The 19,029-nt window shown below is 36.1% G+C and overlaps 2 protein-coding genes across 5 annotated transcripts; one reads left to right on the forward strand and one right to left on the reverse strand.

The window, feature by feature from the left end:
• The first annotated feature begins 206 nt into the window (after window positions 1-206).
• On the forward strand, window positions 207-5,977 carry LOC104894954 (adenylyl-sulfate kinase, chloroplastic). 3 transcript variants are annotated; one of them, XM_010681334.4, is made up of 7 exons: window positions 207-662; window positions 1,920-2,060; window positions 3,315-3,464; window positions 3,550-3,668; window positions 3,777-3,861; window positions 4,923-4,969; window positions 5,580-5,977. In XM_010681334.4, exons 1-7 carry the CDS (start codon window positions 398-400, stop codon window positions 5,676-5,678), a joined length of 906 nt encoding a protein of 301 aa, XP_010679636.1. In that variant the 5' UTR covers window positions 207-397; the 3' UTR covers window positions 5,679-5,977. The 3 variants fall into 3 exon arrangements, with proteins under 3 accessions (XP_010679636.1, XP_010679637.1, XP_010679638.1); XM_010681335.4 differs by lacking the exon at window positions 207-662 and adding an exon at window positions 793-947; XM_010681336.4 differs by lacking the exon at window positions 207-662 and adding an exon at window positions 919-943.
• A 2,097-nt stretch (window positions 5,978-8,074) lies between these two features.
• Window positions 8,075-13,161, reverse strand: LOC104894955 (hypothetical protein). Of its 2 annotated transcripts, none has more exons than XM_010681337.4 (4): window positions 12,897-13,161; window positions 9,117-9,270; window positions 8,953-9,023; window positions 8,075-8,648 (listed from the first exon to the last, which is right to left on the reverse strand). In XM_010681337.4, the coding sequence occupies exons 1-4, from the start codon at window positions 13,077-13,079 to the stop codon at window positions 8,352-8,354; spliced, it is 705 nt and encodes a 234-aa protein (XP_010679639.1). In that variant the 5' UTR covers window positions 13,080-13,161; the 3' UTR covers window positions 8,075-8,351. The 2 variants fall into 2 exon arrangements, with proteins under 2 accessions (XP_010679639.1, XP_010679640.1); XM_010681338.3 differs by having other exon boundaries at window positions 8,110-8,576; window positions 12,897-13,154.
• Between the last annotated feature and the right edge of the window lie 5,868 nt (window positions 13,162-19,029).

The following is a 19,029-nucleotide window of genomic DNA, read 5'->3' on the forward strand; positions in this document are numbered from 1 at the left end:
TTAGAGCTTTCCTGTCGGTTCAAGAGGTCATGTGATCGATTCTCATCCTTAACAAGTTAGATTCCCCTTTATTCCCGCAACTTATATCGAACAAGGAATCTTGAATAGCATTAGCACGTTGCCAAAAAAAATTAAAAAATGAGCAGCAAACATTACTACATCAGTATATATATGTGTACTTATTGATTATTGATGATTGTATATTTATTAAACGGTGCGTGACAAATTATTTCCCGCCAGCCGTATTCGCTTAACCTTCTACTTCTGCCCTCGTCTCATTCTCTCTCCTCCCCCTCAACCCCACGAATTTAATTTAAGTTCATCAAATTCGTTACTTTTGTCGGCACTTTTGAATCTTCCGATCTCACCGTCGTTACGAGAGGAGAGAGAAAGTGAAATGGCGGTGTCTTTAAAGGTACTGCCGTCGATCGGAACTCGATCTCGTGACGGCGTTACTTCGCCGGAGTTAGGGTTTCCGAATTTTCCGGCGAGTAATTGTTTTCGATTTGGTTCTGATTTTATTCAACAAAAGAAGAAGAAAAAGATTGGGGAGAAATTCAAGCTAGTCAAAGCGGTGGTTAAGGTAGATGAAACGTCATCGTTTCATTATATTTATGGTCAAGCAGATCCTGACTTTATCAACGGCTTTCCTAACAGAAATGGTAAGTGTTTATTTTAGTCCTTATTTTTCTTTTAGTTTGAAAATTTATATTCATGATAATCCTGAAAATTATTAAATTCTTTTTTTTATAAAGAGAATATTGTTTTTAATACAATGGAAAAGAACAAAAAGGAATATATATATTCCAGAATATAAGTAAATTTAGTAATTTTTTTTTTTGGTGATTCGTTTGGAAATTACTCAACATAAAAAAAGGGGAAATTCTAGCTTTTGTTTGACTTCCACTGCAATTTTTGTTGTGTTTCTCAACTTAGCGAAAAAGTTGGTAAATTTGCTCTCTTTTTTTATTTTAAATATTTTTATTTCATCGCCACTGATTTTTTTTTTAAAAGATTTTTCTTGATATGTGATCGAGAAGAAATTTCTGAGTTATAGATTTCTGTCTTCTTCTTTAATGGTGTTTTTTTTTTTTTTTTTTTTTTTTTGTAATAAAATTATGTGGTGTATCTTATATGGAATATTTTTTTGTGTAATTTTTTATTGGATGATTAATGAGTTTTATTGGGGGATCAGATTGTTTTAAAGATGATTCGGAAATCGAATTAAAACAATCGAAACTTTGGCTGATTGTATGGCTGATTTTGTAAGTGATATGGTTCTGTGTTAGTTTCTGCTATTTTCTGTGACTTAGAAATGATGAGGAATGTCCCTACATAGATGTAAGCACCTTTAATCATGCTTGATTTTACTTTTAATCTGATTTTATTGGATGTGGAAATAGTTTGAGTATGTTGTTGCACAGGAGTTTATGATTCTGATTCAGCGTTGATTCGAATTCCGACTTTTTGCTGTCCCAGTTTGTATAATAGAGGGCCAACTTGGTCCCTGAATAGAAGTTTTGATCAGTTAATGAGGTGAACTGTCGCGGACCAACTGAAGCTCTGGTCTATGAGTGCTTCTGTAGGTCCATTACCGATGTAATACATACGTTCTGCTAGTTAAGAGTTAATCGATAGATTAGATGGTTGTTTGTTGACAATGGGTAAGTTTTCATTGTCTCATGACTGTCTAGGATGTGCTAGAATTATGGTCACTTTTTGTGAGTATTCAAGAGAGTTTTTGTCTCCAGAGCACTATTCCATCTCTTACCAGTTACCACCTCAATGTAGACTAATGCCTAACTGTTGTTGCTTCACTATGTTTCCTGAATACTGGTTATGTAGATATATACTGAAGCCCCAATTATACAGGTATTTAAGTTAATGATCATGGGAACTGATAAAAGATTACTGACTAGGTACAATACGAAAGCAGATGTCAACAGTAGAGAATTCTACCAACATCTTATGGCATGAATGTTCAGTCAAAAAACACGACAGAGAACAATTACTACAACAAAAAGGCTGTGTAATATGGATAACTGGTCTCAGTGGTTCAGGTTTGTCTATGGACACTTGTAATCTTGGTGCTATTGCATTTAGAATTTTGTAGTGATTGTACATCTTTTGTTTAAAATTTTCTTGTGAGGGGTAAGGTCTGGTATCAGGTTCTCTCTGCCCTACGTCCCTACCCTTAGTAGGAGGAGTCATAGAAGGTGATCGTGGTGGTTTTATCTGTTGAATATTTTTTTTTAAAAAGAACAAGTTTGTTTAACGAAAATGACCATTCAAGCTTGTTCAAGCTCTGTCGTCTGCATCATGTTGATGTGGTATCCTATAAATGTGTATGAGATGCACGAGTAAATTCAGTGCTAAGAAGGGTTTAACTTTTAATTTTCCCAAGTAAAAATAGTATATGCTAGATGAAAAATTGAGAAGTGGCTTTTTAAAGCACGTTGCTGTTTGCAAGTTCTAGGTGGAAGCTGAGATTAGGGTATAGAAATTAAGGGAAGAAGATGATGATTTTGATTATAATATTGGAAATCAAAGATTATAAAGGTAGACTATTAAGCTTCTGAGTGGCTTGACTCATATCCAGAGTAGGCTAAACGAATCTGAATTACAACTTAATTTTCTATATGCCTCCCTCTCTTTTCACCCTCCTCAATTTATAGCATCTCTTTTCCTCTTTCTCATCTAACTCTCTTTGGTCTTTCTCAAGATGTTTCTACTGAATAATAATGCAATATGAATAGCACCTCTTTCCATTAGTCTGGTTCTTCGCATTCTACGGTATTCTGTATGCACCTGACTGTCTGTTAGGAAAGTTCCACAGTGATATCTTCACTTGGTGGTTCTAGCTCCACATGTTAATGCTTTCAGATTTTGTTGTCTACTATAGTAGCTGTGATATACAAGCAGTCCATTTTACTGCAGTGTAATGTGTTTGTGACTTCTGTCCGGGCCTTCTATCTTAGTTGCTTTTTTTATATATATATTTTTTAAGAACCCAGGGGTACTATATAAATGAATACCTACTGACTCTTTTATGGGGATCCATATCGAATAACTATGAATCATCGTCCACCCATTGTAAACTCAGTGATGCTTAGATAGGATTTCCAGTGGGAGATAAATAATAAGAACTCAGAGAAAGACTGGTCTAGCTACAAGCTAAAGTAGTTTATCATGATTTTGTATTCTGTTTCTGCATTAGTGATTTTCTCTTGTGGTCCTACCTCATTATTCAACAACTTTTCTTGATATATTGTCATTTGTTTCTTCCTTGATTTGACTGCATGCTTTTATCATAGGGAAGAGCACATTAGCTTGTGCATTGAGTCATAGCTTGCACTCAAGGGGAAAATTGACTTATGTCCTAGATGGTGATAATATTAGGCATGGTTTAAACAAGAATCTTAGTTTTGGAGCAGAAGATCGTGCAGAAAATATAAGAAGAGTTGGTGGGTGCTTTGTTGAATTTTACTTTATTTTTTAAATCAATTTTTTCTTCTTCATATAACCACAACTAATATTTTATGTTTCCAGGTGAGGTAGCCAAGCTCTTTGCAGATGCTGGTGTCATTTGCATCGCTAGTTTGATATCTCCTTATAGAAAGGACCGTGATGCCTGCCGTGCTCTATTACAGAAGGGAGACTTCATTGAGGTATGCTTCTCCTTTTTAGGTGGTTTGTCTTCTTGCTGTTTTCTATAGTTGAAAAGAGAGATTTACTATGGTGTTGGTTGTACAATGACTCACCAATCAACTTCACAGGTTTTCATGGATGTTCCACTTCAACTTTGTGAAGCCAGGGACCCAAAGGGCCTGTACAAGTTGGCACGAGCTGGAAAAATTAAAGGTACTTTCTGCAATTGTTTTAGTGGGTGTTTTGGTGTTTGTCTCACTGCTTGTATGGTGTCTTTTGTCAGTCTCCTCCTTTGGCTAAATCTAGTTAAAAGTTAATGGAGTAAAAGATTTAACGTAAAGTCAAAAGATGAGTATCTACTTGAAGCTGGCTGCTTTGTTTCCCAACCAAACGTATTACACAGATCTGTGGGGTCCTTTGATGATATATCCAATTGATGACTTGAAGTAAGAACTCTATGTGACCAGATTAAGCACTTGATCAAGGTGGGTTATTAGTAAGGATTGAATTGCTATCAGTAGCTCAGAAAATTATACCCTGTAGAATAGTTAAAGCCATGGCCCCAGGTGAATCTGAGTGCTTGTTACTTGTTGCTAAACCCAAAATGGAGTTGGAACTCAGTTCTGTATGAATTGATACAAGGTGAGGCTTGAGTTTTGTTAGCTTCTGTCATAATCAAAAGCTGTCTTACTCAAAAGTCGGTTCTGTTTTGCTATACTAGCTCAAGCTGTTATTCTACTCAAGTGACAAAATAAAAAAAGGAACAAAAGCTTTTACTAAAGCTGCCAATTTTGAGCTGACGATCTTGCCTCTTTCGGGAATTTTTTCACGACTACTCAAGACATTGACCCCGATTGAATTGTAAATTCTTTTTTTTTTTTTTTAGTTTAGATCGATTAGGGCACAATTTTGAGGGAAAGCTTTCCTAATTTTGTTCAGTTTCCGTTGATAAAAAATTAAATACATGTTATATCCGAATTATTGTATAATTAGACTGTTAAATTGTTAGGCGATCTGTCCTTGCTGCCTTATGAGTTATGATCAGACTCCTGCAAAGCAGGCATATCTTGTGATTTTTTTCTTGCTCATTTTTGCTTGATACTATGATGGCTGTGACCATTTTGGATGTTCTAGTCAAATTGTAGAACCTGCACTGTCGATATCTTTGGCAAGTCTGCAAGGCAATGGCACATGACAAGTAGCTGTATCATTTTGATTTTGTGGCTTTTATGAAATGGAAATTTCAAATGACATTCATTGTGCACAACTTGCAGGTTTCACTGGGGTAGATGATCCTTATGAAAGACCACTAAATTGTGAGGTACAATAATCTGAGCTATTCTTTTTTTTTTTTTTTGAGGAGAATGATCTGAGGTCTGAGCTATTCTTCAATGGTCTTTATCTTGTTTTCTGCTCCTTTAACATTGAATTTTCATCTATGTTGATTTGAGAACCACAATCAATTAAATCCAAATTGGATTCCGGGATATATGTACAAATGAGAGGTGGTCATCTTTCTGGAAGTCATGAAGCTGATCCGTTGATACTGAGGAGTAATTGGTCTAGTGATCAGGCTTATGTCTCATTACTTGGAGGTTGTGACTTGTGGGATCGAAAACCCACTATAGGCACTTCGGGGATGGGGATTCCTTTACCCTTTCCCTCTGCTTCCAAGGAGCCTGACTCACTAGAGGCTGGACTGAGGGGTCAGGTCCAGCTGGGTCATTTATCTTATCTATCTAAAAAATACACACAATCAGTCATGTGACATTGACAATGTGTAAATGCTCTAATCTGAGTTCTTCACTTGACCAACTATATTCACAGTTCTCTAGATTAGATGTTAAACATCGTTTTTTTCTTTTAGTTTTTTTTTTCCAAGTCCTATACAAAGTCATAGTCTTCATGCATATAATAATCATATTTTGCAGATCGTCTTGCAACAGAAGCCAGATACTTGCACTTCTCCATGTGAAATGGCTGAAATTGTAGTATCATATTTGGAAGAACATGGATACTTGCAGGCCTAATGTGACGTATCGTGATATTCTGGTGCAAGACCTACCTGTGTACCTGTTTATAGTCCGAATAAACTTATTTTCCCACAATTTTTTGTGTTTTGAAATGGGAAACTACTCGTTTCCTACACCTGTAATTTTAGGCAAGTTTCATGAGCCTCTCTTGGTCATCGTAATTCGATGTATTAGCTGATCGTGGGGAACATTTCTCCCGCTAGCATGAAATTAGAGCAGAGGTTCAATATTTTCTGTAGTTAATGTCGTGCACACATGAATAAAGAAGTTTATATCTGGTCAGGTTCTATTGATTATCATTGTATCCATGTAAAGTATGTAAATTATCAATCATTTGGAAAATTACCCAATGCATTACAATCATCTGTATAAACATATGGTCAAGTAGTGAAGTGGCATTCTGCATCTGAGCACAAGAGGGCATGATAGTCATTTTCTACTTTGCTTATGCCTCAAAAAAGGCAAAAGTACTCCTGCTATGAAGAAAGTCTATTTGTCTAAATAGTTAGGCAACTAACAGGGATGAAATGCTCTTAATGAGCAAAATGTAGTGAAACATTAAACATATACCCCTATAATCAAGGGCCAGTGTATGAGAAATCAAATCATCCATAAATGAAAGGATAGATTTCACTCGTGGGTCAATCTTGTTCAACTATCGATCTGGGGGACTCTCCTGAAAGCGGTTTGCTGTCCCCCTCCTTTCCGGTCCAGCTGCGGGCAGTGGTGAACAATGCAGCTTGTTTTGCAGGTCGGACTCCAAAAATGTTAAGAAGTGCTTGAAAATGGTTGATGTAGCTGAGAATTTGATTCTGCTATGTTACGGCATCAAAGCATTAAACAGTGATGGCGTAAAAGCACAAATGACATTTCATTTCCTGTTAGATGTTTGACTACTAGGTGATTATTGATTAGGCGAACTCTTATTTGAATAAAGTCAAATTTGCAAAAAAAAAAAGACAAAAAAAATGTTACATTTGATGCAATGGAATATCAAGAATCAAGATCACAAGAATGCATAACCCAGTTCTCTTGTTTGAAGTGAAACGAAACAGAAAATGAGCCCCATAGTCATACATCTTGCACCTGAACTTACAACTTCATACACTACAGAGAATCTCCTCTCTTGCAGTCCCCAAAGTGTAGTCATACAGTAACCCAGACCTCCGACGATGCTCGATAGCGAGATTGCCATTGTGCGTGGAGGGAGGAAGGGAAGGAGAGGGAGGAGGAGGAGGAGGAGGATATCAGTTGGGAATCTTGTATGTGTTTTAGCAGAAGGTGTTTTCCATCTTTTATGAGGTTCAAGACACTAAGACAGAATAAAAGAACAGTAAGACTAACACTAACACTCCACTATGTATTATTTTAAAGTGGAAAGGAAAAGCTCTGAATTATTTAGAGCAAAGATAAGCCTAGTTTGCCTATACCAAGGGTATTATAATAATCATATATTAAATTTCTCCGTTCAGAAATAATTAAAACACTTTTTTCTTTTATATAAGAGTTTTTTGTGAGAAGTATCTCACTTATTTTAGACGGATGAAGTAGTAAACGTATTATTCAAAATTCAAATGCTATTGAGCCATTCTTTCATCACATTATTCTGTAATAGCTCGACTTTTTATAACTTATTCATAAAATACCAACTTCACATGAAAAATTATTTCCTATATATGAGGAGTTTTCTTTTTGTAACTTATTTTAGTTGTATTTTTTAAAGGAAAAACAAAAACATTAGGAGACCTCCTCAAGTGGGGAACACCTAAAATGAGAAGTTATTGCATAGATTATTACCTTATCTCACTCACATTAATTTGCAACTTTTAGAGTGTATAATTCATTACAAATTACAATACATGGAGGGTGAGAGAGATATACCCTTTCTCTTCCAGTTCATTTGTCTCGATCCGAAAACGGGATAGTCTGATGTTTTTTCTATTCAAGTTAAGCTCAAAACTCCATATTGAAACCATTGTAAGACCATACTTCACGAATCACCTAGCTTTGTTAATATATTTTGCCTAGCTAGAGACTCGTCTCGAACTATATAGAGATCCTGTGCAAATTCATATTTAAAGAATTTAATAATGTAATAGTTCGTCCATTCATGATTCTTCATATAATCAGATTATGAAAAAAGAGTAGCCCAAATAAGTATATTATTTGGACACCATTTTTTTTAATGATTATAAGATAAATGTAAGTGAAAATGAATTGCAAATAAATATGTAATAATAAGATTTCCCAGTTTAAACAATATTTTTCGGTGTTTCATTTGAGGTTAATTGGAAATATGGATTGAAAAATTATGTTGATGTGATAACTAGAGGCTTGAATTAATAATAATCAATATAAAGTGAATGCATTTCCCAAAAAAATGAGAAGGTGAATGGTTTTGAGAATTAGAAGATTAGAAATACGCCTATTGTGGGAACTGAAAAGTCAACAAACCTTTTCTTTTTACTACTTCGACTTTCTCCATTTTGATGCCCTCACAATTAAGGGGACCTGTTTCACATGTTAAAAGCCGGCCCTGCCTAGCCTACAAGAATTTTTAATCTCAATAACATGCTAAATCATATAGGTGATGCACCAAGGAACATAATGGCATCCTTTCAGCATTTGTGGATGGTTCTATGCGTATTTCATCTCAAAATTGCGCCTGAACTAACGAACTCTGGACTTCACCTGCATCTCTCTAGCAATTGATGGCAGCCATCTCTCCCCCCTGATTTTCTTCAGCTGCGCCACTCTTTCTTCCTCTCTCTTAGCAGCTTCTTTTGCAGCTGCTTCTTTGGCCTTCAATTTAGATAGAGATTTTTGGCATGAGACTTTTGCAGTCTCTAAGATTTCCATTCCTTCTACCACAACACACTGCAATCTTCTTTTGAACTGCCACCAAACATAAGTCCAGAGATTCAGTAGCCACTCATACTCTGAAGTGTGCCGTCTAAGCAAATGAAACTAAAAAAAAAAAAAACTATAAGCTCCCTCAAGTCTCATATATAGATGTTCCACTTGATTATTTATAATCAAAGTTCATAAACTTTTGCTATATTTTCAAACAATCAAATACTCTTCATATAACATTATCATGTGCAATCTTGTAAGAATTCGACGTGTATATCCAAAACATCAACTTCTATAGTAATTTCTTTCATACGTGACTAAAATTATAAATGGTCAAAGGTGTGCATTGGAAACCGTCAAAAGTCAAATGGAACATCTATTTGAGAACGGAGGAGAACTAAGGAGTGAAAGAAAAAACCTTCTTAGATTTTTCGTTGACATCCTCTCCAGGAAGAATTCTCGGTTTCCTTTTTGGTCCATTGTATTCATCTGAAAGACAATGATAGAATTCATTCTGAAAACTCCAGGCCTAAATCCAGCATATGAAGAAGCAGACAAGTTACAAAAGAGTTACAAGTATACCTGTATGATCAAACACTATCCCAACAGGAGCTTGCTTGAATAAACGAATGCCACCTCCATTTGTTACAGAAGGATCATCAACATTATCAACGGGTTCTGAGTTCTTTACCATGTCTAAAGATTTCATCAATATATCATCCAAGACCTTTTGTGCCTGCCAGTTTGAATACAAACAGTTAGCAAACAAATTAGACGATCATCATTTATTGCAAATAATGTATATTACTTTGGAGTCACGCATACATGTAGACATTAAATCCTGATAACCTATGTATCTCTTTTAGTTTCAAGTCTACAAATCAATTTCTAATTAAAAAATTCATAGCTTTTCACCTTGATTTTCCTCCCTCGAATCTCTATATTCCTTCCAATTCCAATGAATACCAAAAAGTAGTCAGAACAAAGGATACAATTATGATAAGTTGCTGTATATATTTCTTCCTTTTTTTTGTGTGTGTGTGTGTGTGTGGATGTTTTATTTGTTCCCTTTACTATTAGGTAACTCTTAATCTCATTTGTCAAATAAAGGGGTGCTAGACCTGCATATAAATTTTTGGTAAACGTTCAAATCTTCATGAACAATAAGTTTTGTTATGAGAACTTCGAGAATTTCTAGTTCTTGGATCTAATTTGAGTTTTTTCTCCTTAAGTCCCTACTTTCTTTCTATTTCTAATATAGTACCAAGCAGAGTGAGAACAAAAGATAAGATCAAATGAACACTACTTTCCTTTGTAGAATTTTTCACTTGTATGGTTGTACCCGATGCTATTAAGTAAATCTTATGTTCATGCACTATGTGACTTTAGACAAATTACCATTGATGGGAAACAAAATTTAAATATTTTTTAATAAAAGGTACATGCATAGATGGTGCATAAACATGAGCAAATACAGGGGCACACTACACACGGTGTTCGAAAATATGCACAAGGACAACACTTGAGAGCATAGAGGTATGTCCGTATGTGATCAAGATATTCCCTCTATCACTCTCTATATATTTTGGATAGGTAAAAAAAAAAAGGCAGCTTGTCATGCACCAGCCAAATCATCCATAAGATTCACATATGTTAGACGCAACAAGGGAAAAGGCAGTTTTGGGATTCCATATGAAGTTAGTTAGGAGAATAGCAACGTTGAGGACGGTGACATGGGGAAATATCTCGGGGTCAGAATGTGAGAGGGAATGATATTTCTAGGATCTATAAATAAGGGGGAAGGAACCAATGAAAGGCATCAAGAAGATTGGAGAATATTAGAGTAATCATTGAGGATGAACCAGCCACTGGAAAGCTTTGAACTTTTTCTTGGTATTTGAAATACAAAATACAATCTTTCTCTTCTCTCAATCTTTTCCTCTTGTGTTTGTTGCTTAATTCTTGTTTGTGATAGAATCTTACTAGTCTATAGCACAGCTATCCTCTTAATACCCCAAAATACATAGTCATCCTAGTTTCAAAAGCGAGGTCCAGGGAACAGAGAGGCATTAGCCTCATTGCGTGAGAGCTAGGCAGAGCGAGTCAAGGAAGAGTATTGGGGAAACCGGGCAAGACAACAGGTGTGCCTTTGTCATCTAGCCTTGTTTCCACGACCTTTATTTGAGATATCATCTTACACATCCAGCAAAGGGAAGATACCCCCCTCTCACAAGCCAGAACTTAACTTTGTACAAGTTCTCCAGCCAATTGAACATTTTAAGCTACTTCTTCCTGAACATAATACTCTGAAGCATGAAACTAAGAACTCGAGAGACACTTTGATTAGCTTCCCCAGCATTTCCATGATCAGATTTACCAAATGAAACAACAACTATCCAAAGGCTGACTGCAAGTAAAAGATAGATGCCCTAATGAACTTGTTGGTAATTACTGGTAGCTCCCTATCAATTTCCTTTGCGAAGTGCACTTTGCCTCAAAGCCCCTACAGCTTGGTGTCGAGAACATATTCAGACGCTTTGAATACCACAATCATTATAAAGAAACGGTCACATTCACCAAGGGGTAAGATCTATTTAGGAAATTGACAATTTTATAAACCCTGGCTGACAAAACAACCCACATTCTATTTTCTTCCTTAACTATGATTCACTGAAAGTTTGAAACAGTACCACTATGAACTAGTAATTCAACATTAACAATATACATTTGACATGTGTCCAAGTGACTAAACTACCAAGAGCAATCCACTGATGACCAGATCTTCAATTTAAGGAGCCTCTCTCTCAAATCTCTCAGTTTATCATTAGTCTATTCTGTATCTCACTTTTGACTATCTCCTTTCTCTCCCACTTTACTTCAAGCAAAATTTTGGTCGGCTAGCAAATTTTTTAAAGATATGGTTCCACGTTCATAATTAAGCCTTCAACCAAAGAGAACTAACAGTGAAATGTTAGGGTTTTTGGTCCTTAAAGAAAAACAACCTTAACTTTGTACGCCAATGGCCGAAGATTTGCCAGCTTTGGATTCCTTTTATCATCAAAATTTTGCACAAACTAAAAGTAACTAAGGCCTGCAGCTCTGCTACACAATAGGCATATGATGCAAATAATTTTGTTTAAGAAAATTGTGCATCACATACATCAACCGCCTTTTCCTAACACTTCAAACCTCATCTGCAAGGATCCCATACGCAATTACACCTCAAAGAGCTTTGCATAATTTTAAATCAGACTGAGGTACCCAGGCAGCTTCTTGTAACTTATCTTCAAACTCTGCATTGGTTTCTGACTAGGCCTTTAGAACAACTCTGCTAATTTATAACTTAACTTACAGCCTATCACACTCGCGGGTTAATTAATCTTGAATAGATACAGCCGATGGTCCTGGTGGGTGATGGCCATTGAGCTAGCCAAGGAGTGTTTATTCGTACTTCATTGCAATGTTCACTACCCCAAAAGAGTCTTTCGAGCAAGAGTTATACCCTCTAGAATGGGCTTTCTCAAACATTTCTAGGCTGTGTCATCGACTGTATAGATGACTATTATTTACAACAAGGGATATCATAGGTTTCCCAATCGCCCACAAGAAGTATGTCTACAATTCAGGAAAAAGGCTACTAGATGAAAATCCTGTCCTATTAACTTCAAGATCTTCAATAGCCCCAAAAAAGGCTCTCATAGGAAGAAGTATAACCTTCAAAAAGGGTATTCTAAAGCAAATTTAGGCCAACGCCATACCACCAGGGATCCTTGAACGAGTTCTTATCATCGTATAACAAATCCCTCTAACTTACAAAAATACAATGGTAAGCAATCATGATTTTGGTGCCAATAAATGTCCTGGATGTTCATCAAGCAATCCACGCCCATGCATATGTACATCCCTAAACAATTTTCCACCAAGCCTCAAAAAATATATATATCTCGTAGTCATCAGCAATTCGAAGGCGATTTCTGTTGCAGTAAATCCATAAGGCTAATATGGACTATAGAAAACCTTGGAAATTGATTTGACACCCTAAATAACTTCCCTTAAAGTTAATGTGGAAAAATGACTGACACTTCCTACCATTTTAGCCACTTTTGCCCAAGTGGAACATCTAATGACAAACACAGTCGCATTTTAGGAAAGAAACTTCAAAGATATCATCTTGCTAGAATGCGTGATTAATTTCATAAACCTGCTTAGTAGTACTAATACAATTGCCTCTAACATCTCAACTGTATACATTAAAAAACAGTTAAAAATACAAAAATGGGTGAGTTTTAGTTTGTTATGCAACGAAAGTAGAATAATTTGGCGATAGTATTAATACAAATAAAGTAAGAGGGAGAAAGTGACCTTGATTTGATAGTGTTTGATGGGGTGGGGTTGAAGAGATTTGGCGTCTACACCATCGTCATCAGACGCAGGAGTGGGAGTAGGAGTACCCAAAAAGGCGGACGCAGCGGCGTTAATGGCGGCTTTCCATTGCTCATCGCCGTCTTCATCTTCACTGCTGCTGCTGTGATGTTCGTGTTCCATGCTGCTAGAGTGCTACTGTGTACTCTCTCTTTGTCTCCACTTCTTTTGGGCTCTTGCTTTCCTCTACTTTTCCCCAATTGGTAGATGGTGGATTACACGGGCCAAAACGCAACTCAAAAAACATAAAACGGTTGAAATTAATGTATATTAGCGGTTCTCCAATGAACATGTGAAACTAATGTACATTAACTATTTTTCAAGCAACATCGATCTCGACGATTCTACTTTGTTGACCTTATTTTTATGTTTCTTAGTTTGTTTATTGTAAATATTTCTTTGTTCATTGTGTTTTATTTGTCGGTTCATTAGGCTGAGTGGTTGTTTATTAGATATTTTCTCTTATATTCATCTTTTTTTCTTTGTTGTTCATTACTGATTCAGATTTTCATTGAGTCTCGTGTGTTGTTCTTTTGTTCTATTTTCATCTTCATGTTCCTTGGTTAGTTCATTGAGGATGTTGTTTTAATTTGTTGATTGTATTATAATGCGAAAAGACACCGTATATAATGGTGCGCACCATTTAGATGGTAGACTCGTGTCTACCATCTAATTTGCGTCTTTCCCCCATTTACTAGGTTAAAAAACAATTAGTTACTCTCGTCGAATTTTTCTAATTCATATATTTTTGCATAGTCTTTAATGCACATATTTAATCATTAATATAATTAATTAAGTATAAGTAAATGTTATCGAAAGATTATAATCTAAAAGTTTACAATAAAGCAAATCGAACAAAATCTAAAGTGAGTACGTGAGTGTAACTTTCTTTACATACTTTTTAGGTTTTGTTTTAAATGAAACGTTTTTTTTTCACGCAATCACTTCTTTATTCATAAATATATTTAGGGGGCGTTTGGTTAGAAGAGGGGAAAAGGAAAGGAATCAAGTATGGGTTAGGAGGGGAAAGGAATCAAAAATCCCTCAATTAAAACACATGTTTGGTAGTAAAAACAAGGGAAAGGGTTTTAAAAAAAACCCCTCCCCTCTCTTCTTCTTTTGACAGCCATCTCTCTTCTCCGGTGGCAACCAACTCTCGCCGGCTACTTTCCGCGTCGCCTCCCTCTCTCTCTCCGGCAACGAAACAGATCCATGGTGCAGTTGGGATCTTTTTTCGTGGGTCTGGGTGGGTCATCGATGGGCTGGGGTGGGTCGTCGAATGGTAGGGGTGGGACATCAGCGGTCTGGGGTGCTTTTCTGGTGGGAAGGGGTTGGTTTCGGGAGGTTTTGGGTGGTTTTTCATGGGTTGCGGGTGGTTTTTGGGGGAGAGGCTAGGTGGTTGTTGTGGCAGTGGTTGTGGTGGCGAGTTTGGGCAAACTTTGGTTTTATGGGTGTTGTGGCAGTGGTGAAGGTAGGTGCGGTGGTGAAGGTAGGGGTAGGGTTGGGTTGACAGAGGTAGGGTGGTGTGATAGAAGTGGGGTGGTGGAGGTGGTTGTTTATAAGGTTGGGTGGTCAAAGGTGATGGTCAAGGGTTTTCATTCCCCCATTTCTAAGTGGAGGGGGTAGTGGGGAATCAAAATAGAGGGATTTGGGGTAATGGAGGGAAAAGAGGGGAAACAAAACCCCCAATCCAAACAATATTTAAGGGAATGGAATCAACTAATTCCCTTTCCCTTTCCTGTAACCCCTTAACCAAACGCCCCCTTAGTTGTGTACATATAAAAAAATATAAAAAAGTTATAATTTGATAGTATACATCGAGACGAATCTAACAAGATCTCACTTGATTACCTTTTTTTATATATATAATGGCGATAAATTAGAGTCAAAATTGATCAATGAATAGTTTCATGTCACCCAATATTTAATTTAAAACATAACAGATGGAGTATTACTTATTTAAATGTAATCAATGTTTGGATATCTATTGGCGTTAGTTCAATGAGTTCCCATGGATGTATGTTAGCAATCTGTATAACTTACATCAGTATAGTGAATAAAGCTAATGTGTAAACAACTTTTACATGAGAACGTGAGAAAAATGGTACAATAATCCATTTTGGTAAAAATACAATCATGTTTTAGACATTACATAATATTCATTTAGACAAAAAATGTAATACTCTTAAAAGATCAGCCCTGCAAGGAACAAAATCATTATAACTTAACCAAAATGGAATATATATTAGTTAAAGATAATTACTGCAAGACCAATTCTTATATGAGAGTGTGAAAAAAAATTATACTTCCTGTCCTTAAATATAATTAATTAAGTATTAGTAAATATTAACGAATCTAACCTTCTTTTTACTAAAATAATAAAATTCTGGTCCAACCAGCCCGGTCCGGACCAGACTCAAAACCCATAAACGGGATTTTTTGTGGACCGAGGACCAGACTGAAATCTCCGGTCCAAATTTCGGTCTAGACCGGTTTGTGCACACCCCTACATGGGATTGCTCTTTAAGCAAATTAGTTATCTCATCTTCCATCAAAAAGTTTGGCGTAGTCTACCTCAAAGAAATTCGTTCAAAGGTTTCCTTCGACTCTATGATCCCTATTATCTCAAATCCATTATCGAACACCTATAGACTTAATCAAATAACACAAGTAAATCTTTTATCCACATGTTGCAACTCCAAAAATCCACAGTACGACCACAATATGATCCTCTAATAATGAAGGTTGTTTAAGGCTGCAACTTCCTGAAAGTTTATTGCTTTTGTGTTGTAATATTTTAAATAGTTTGTAATGTAACTATATGAAAGTATTGGGTCAGACCGTCTGACCCAATATTCTCGTCAGACGGGCTGAGCCCAGTACTATAATATACAGCAACGACGGCGGTCGAAGGATTCTCCACCATTCCTACATAAAACCCACCACCACCACCACAACCACCACCACCACATTACAAAGCCTCATCCATCTCCACCGCCACCACCTCAGTTCTCGATGCGACACTACAGATCACTTAGAACCAGGGCCGTCTTGAAGATTTTGGGGCCCCGGTTCTAACATGAAAATTGGACCCCTAAATTTATAAAAAATAAAGATGGAAGGTTAGAGTTCTAAAGATAGAAAGTTGAAAATCCCAAGATAAATCATAAACAAATTTATTAAGGGTGAGAAACAAGGGTGATTTCTTCAAATATGAAGTAAAATTTTCGAAATAATATATTTTGGGGCCTTTATAATTTTGGGGCCCCTGTGCTGTTGGACTCCTTACACACCCTCATCTACCCCTCTGCTTAGAACATCAGCTTCTTCCATCGAATGTGTTGTTAGAACAATGGCTCGCCCTCTTTTTGAACTTTCTATAATGTCCCAAACATGTCTTCTAGTAAGTGGATCCATACCAGTAGTCTACAAACTTAAATATTAGCCTGTTGTGGTTACTTGTTCACGTGAACAAATAGGAAACATTTGCAAGCCTTGAAAGTAGTTAAATAATTTCATACCAGTTCATCTAAGTGCAAGTGCTAAACAACAACAAACGACAACGAAGGTGAAGCCATGGAGAGGGAAGCACAAAAATTCTGATCCCAGTTTTCTGATAAAAGAAGATGCAATTGTAGAAGCTAATGATAATGAGCTAACGAGGCCTGTGCGGAAGAGTATTTATAAGGAATGAAGAAGAAGGAGAAAGTGAGAGAAAGCAGAGGTTAGTTTTCTTTTCAGTTGGACTTTGTTTTCTTTCAGGTGGACTTTGTTTTCTTTCAGTTGGACTTTTGTTTCTTTCAGTTGGACTTTGTTTTCTTTCAGTTGGACTTTGTGTTCTTTCAGTTGGACTTTGTGTTCTTTCAGTTGGACTTTGTTTTCTTTCAGTTGGACTAACTGAAACAAAATGAAGACTACCTGAAGAAAAATGAAGACTACCTGAAAAAGAATAAAGACCAACTGAAACCCAAGTAAGTCTAACTGAAGCACAAAAACCAACTGAAAAACAAAGAAGACTAACTGAAAACAAAATGAAGACTACCTAAAAAAAAAAGAAGACTACCTGAAAAAAAAATGAAGAGTACCTGAACAAAAATTGGAACCACCTGAAAGTCGTCCGACACAATACGTTCTCTGTAACTATTAAAGTTAGAGTTGAGCTTTCATAAAATGTACTCATCCCGTTTCTAAATACATGCAACTTGTTGATTATTACGCATGACAAATCACTAATTTGATTATTGATATTTTTAATTATTAATTAGTAAAAACTTATTTAAAAAATGACATTTTGAAATACATTTAAAGACTGACCCAACAATATATTTTAGAGCAAATTGTCAGTTAGAACTTTTTATAACGCTGAATCTGTCAACTGATACCTATACTGTTTTATTTTGAAAATAGTATTTTAGTTAGGGATTTTTTTTAAAAAAATAATCAGTACGTTACGCATGAATTCCGACCAAAAAGCCAACATACCAACATTTGTCAAATAAAAAAGATAAGATAAGTCAAGTAAAAATAAAGTAAAGAGCACATACCATATAAAGACATAGTATGTTGGTTTGCAACTGAGGAATGAAGTTGAAACTAGTGAGTGTATCCTAGTGGTGTCAGAAACAGATCTGACCGCTGGGTCAACCTGATTCTGACCTGACTTGAACCTGGTTCGACCTGTGAGGGTCAGTCCCCAGACCTGACCGAAACCTGACCTGGGATTACCCAGACCTGACCGGCACCTGGCAAGATTATATGTTGACCTGACCAGACAGACCTGCATTAAAACTCAAACCCGACAGTACTTAACCAGATATTACTAAAATTCAATTATTTTTTTATATCTATAAAATCATTTAATATATAAATTTATAAATTTTGTTATACTTAATAATTTAGTTAAATAAAAAAAAAATTATATTTAATTTAAGAGTTAAACTTGAAATATCATTTACTTGTTTATATTATCTATAATTATCTAATGTCCCCATTCTCAAATAATATTAAAAAATATCTTATTAAATCCTATATACCAAATTTATTATTTCATTTTAATATTCTACTAAATTTTCCTCATTTTTCTACCAAATTATCCAATTTTAATATTCTACCAAATAATATCTCACATGCTCGTAACACTATACTAAACAACAACATATGAGCTCATAAAAAATCTGCAATTATAATAAATTATATTTAAAAAATCAAAGTTTAGTGAAATTAAATAAAAATCACACAAAAAGAATAAATGTGAAATTATATGAAATTACATAAAAATCAATAAATCTGGGGACAAAATTGAACATATTACACAAAAAACAAAATTAATCAACACAAAAATTAACAAATCAAACTAAAAAATCGAAAAAAACTTGAACAAAACTAGATCTGGCCGGACGAAGCGACGACGACGGCGAGCGACAAGAGAAGACCGAAGGCGACGAGCGAAGACCGACCAGCGACGAGTGAAGACCGACCAGCGAGGAGTGAAGACCGACCAGTGACGAGCGAAGACCGACCAGCGAAGACCGACGACGAGCGAAGGCCGACGACGACGACGAGCGAAGACGAGTGAAGACCGACGACGAGCGAAGACGAGTGAAGACCAACGACGAGTGAAGACCAACGACGAGCGAAGACGAGTGAAGACCGACGACGACAAGCGACGAACGAAGATCGACAAGGGATGGAGTGGGAGGGGGTAGCGTCGTGGGGTGATTGTGAGGGTGGTAGGATGGGGAGAGAGAATGACAGAAGGAATAAAGGGTGGTTGGATGAAAGAGGGATGGGGATTAGGGTTTTAGAAAGGAGAGATGGAAGAGAGAAGGAAAATCAGAAATGGAAGATGAGTTTGAGTCTTGGAGAAATTGATGGTTAGATTTTGTTCCTTCTCAAATCAAGGGTTGTAATTCATGATCCATGACATTAATCTTTGGCCAATAGGAAAAGAAAATTATCTAACATATGGATTGATGACTTATCACATAATTGACAATCTTATATTTTTTATATTCTTACTAATTCTTATCTTGGTTTAGTAACTTCAAACTTTAATAATTAGTCAATTATTTTA

Source organism: Beta vulgaris, chromosome 6 (genome assembly GCF_026745355.1).
Source record: "Beta vulgaris subsp. vulgaris cultivar EL10 chromosome 6, EL10.2, whole genome shotgun sequence".
Taxonomy (NCBI): domain Eukaryota; kingdom Viridiplantae; phylum Streptophyta; class Magnoliopsida; order Caryophyllales; family Amaranthaceae; genus Beta; species Beta vulgaris.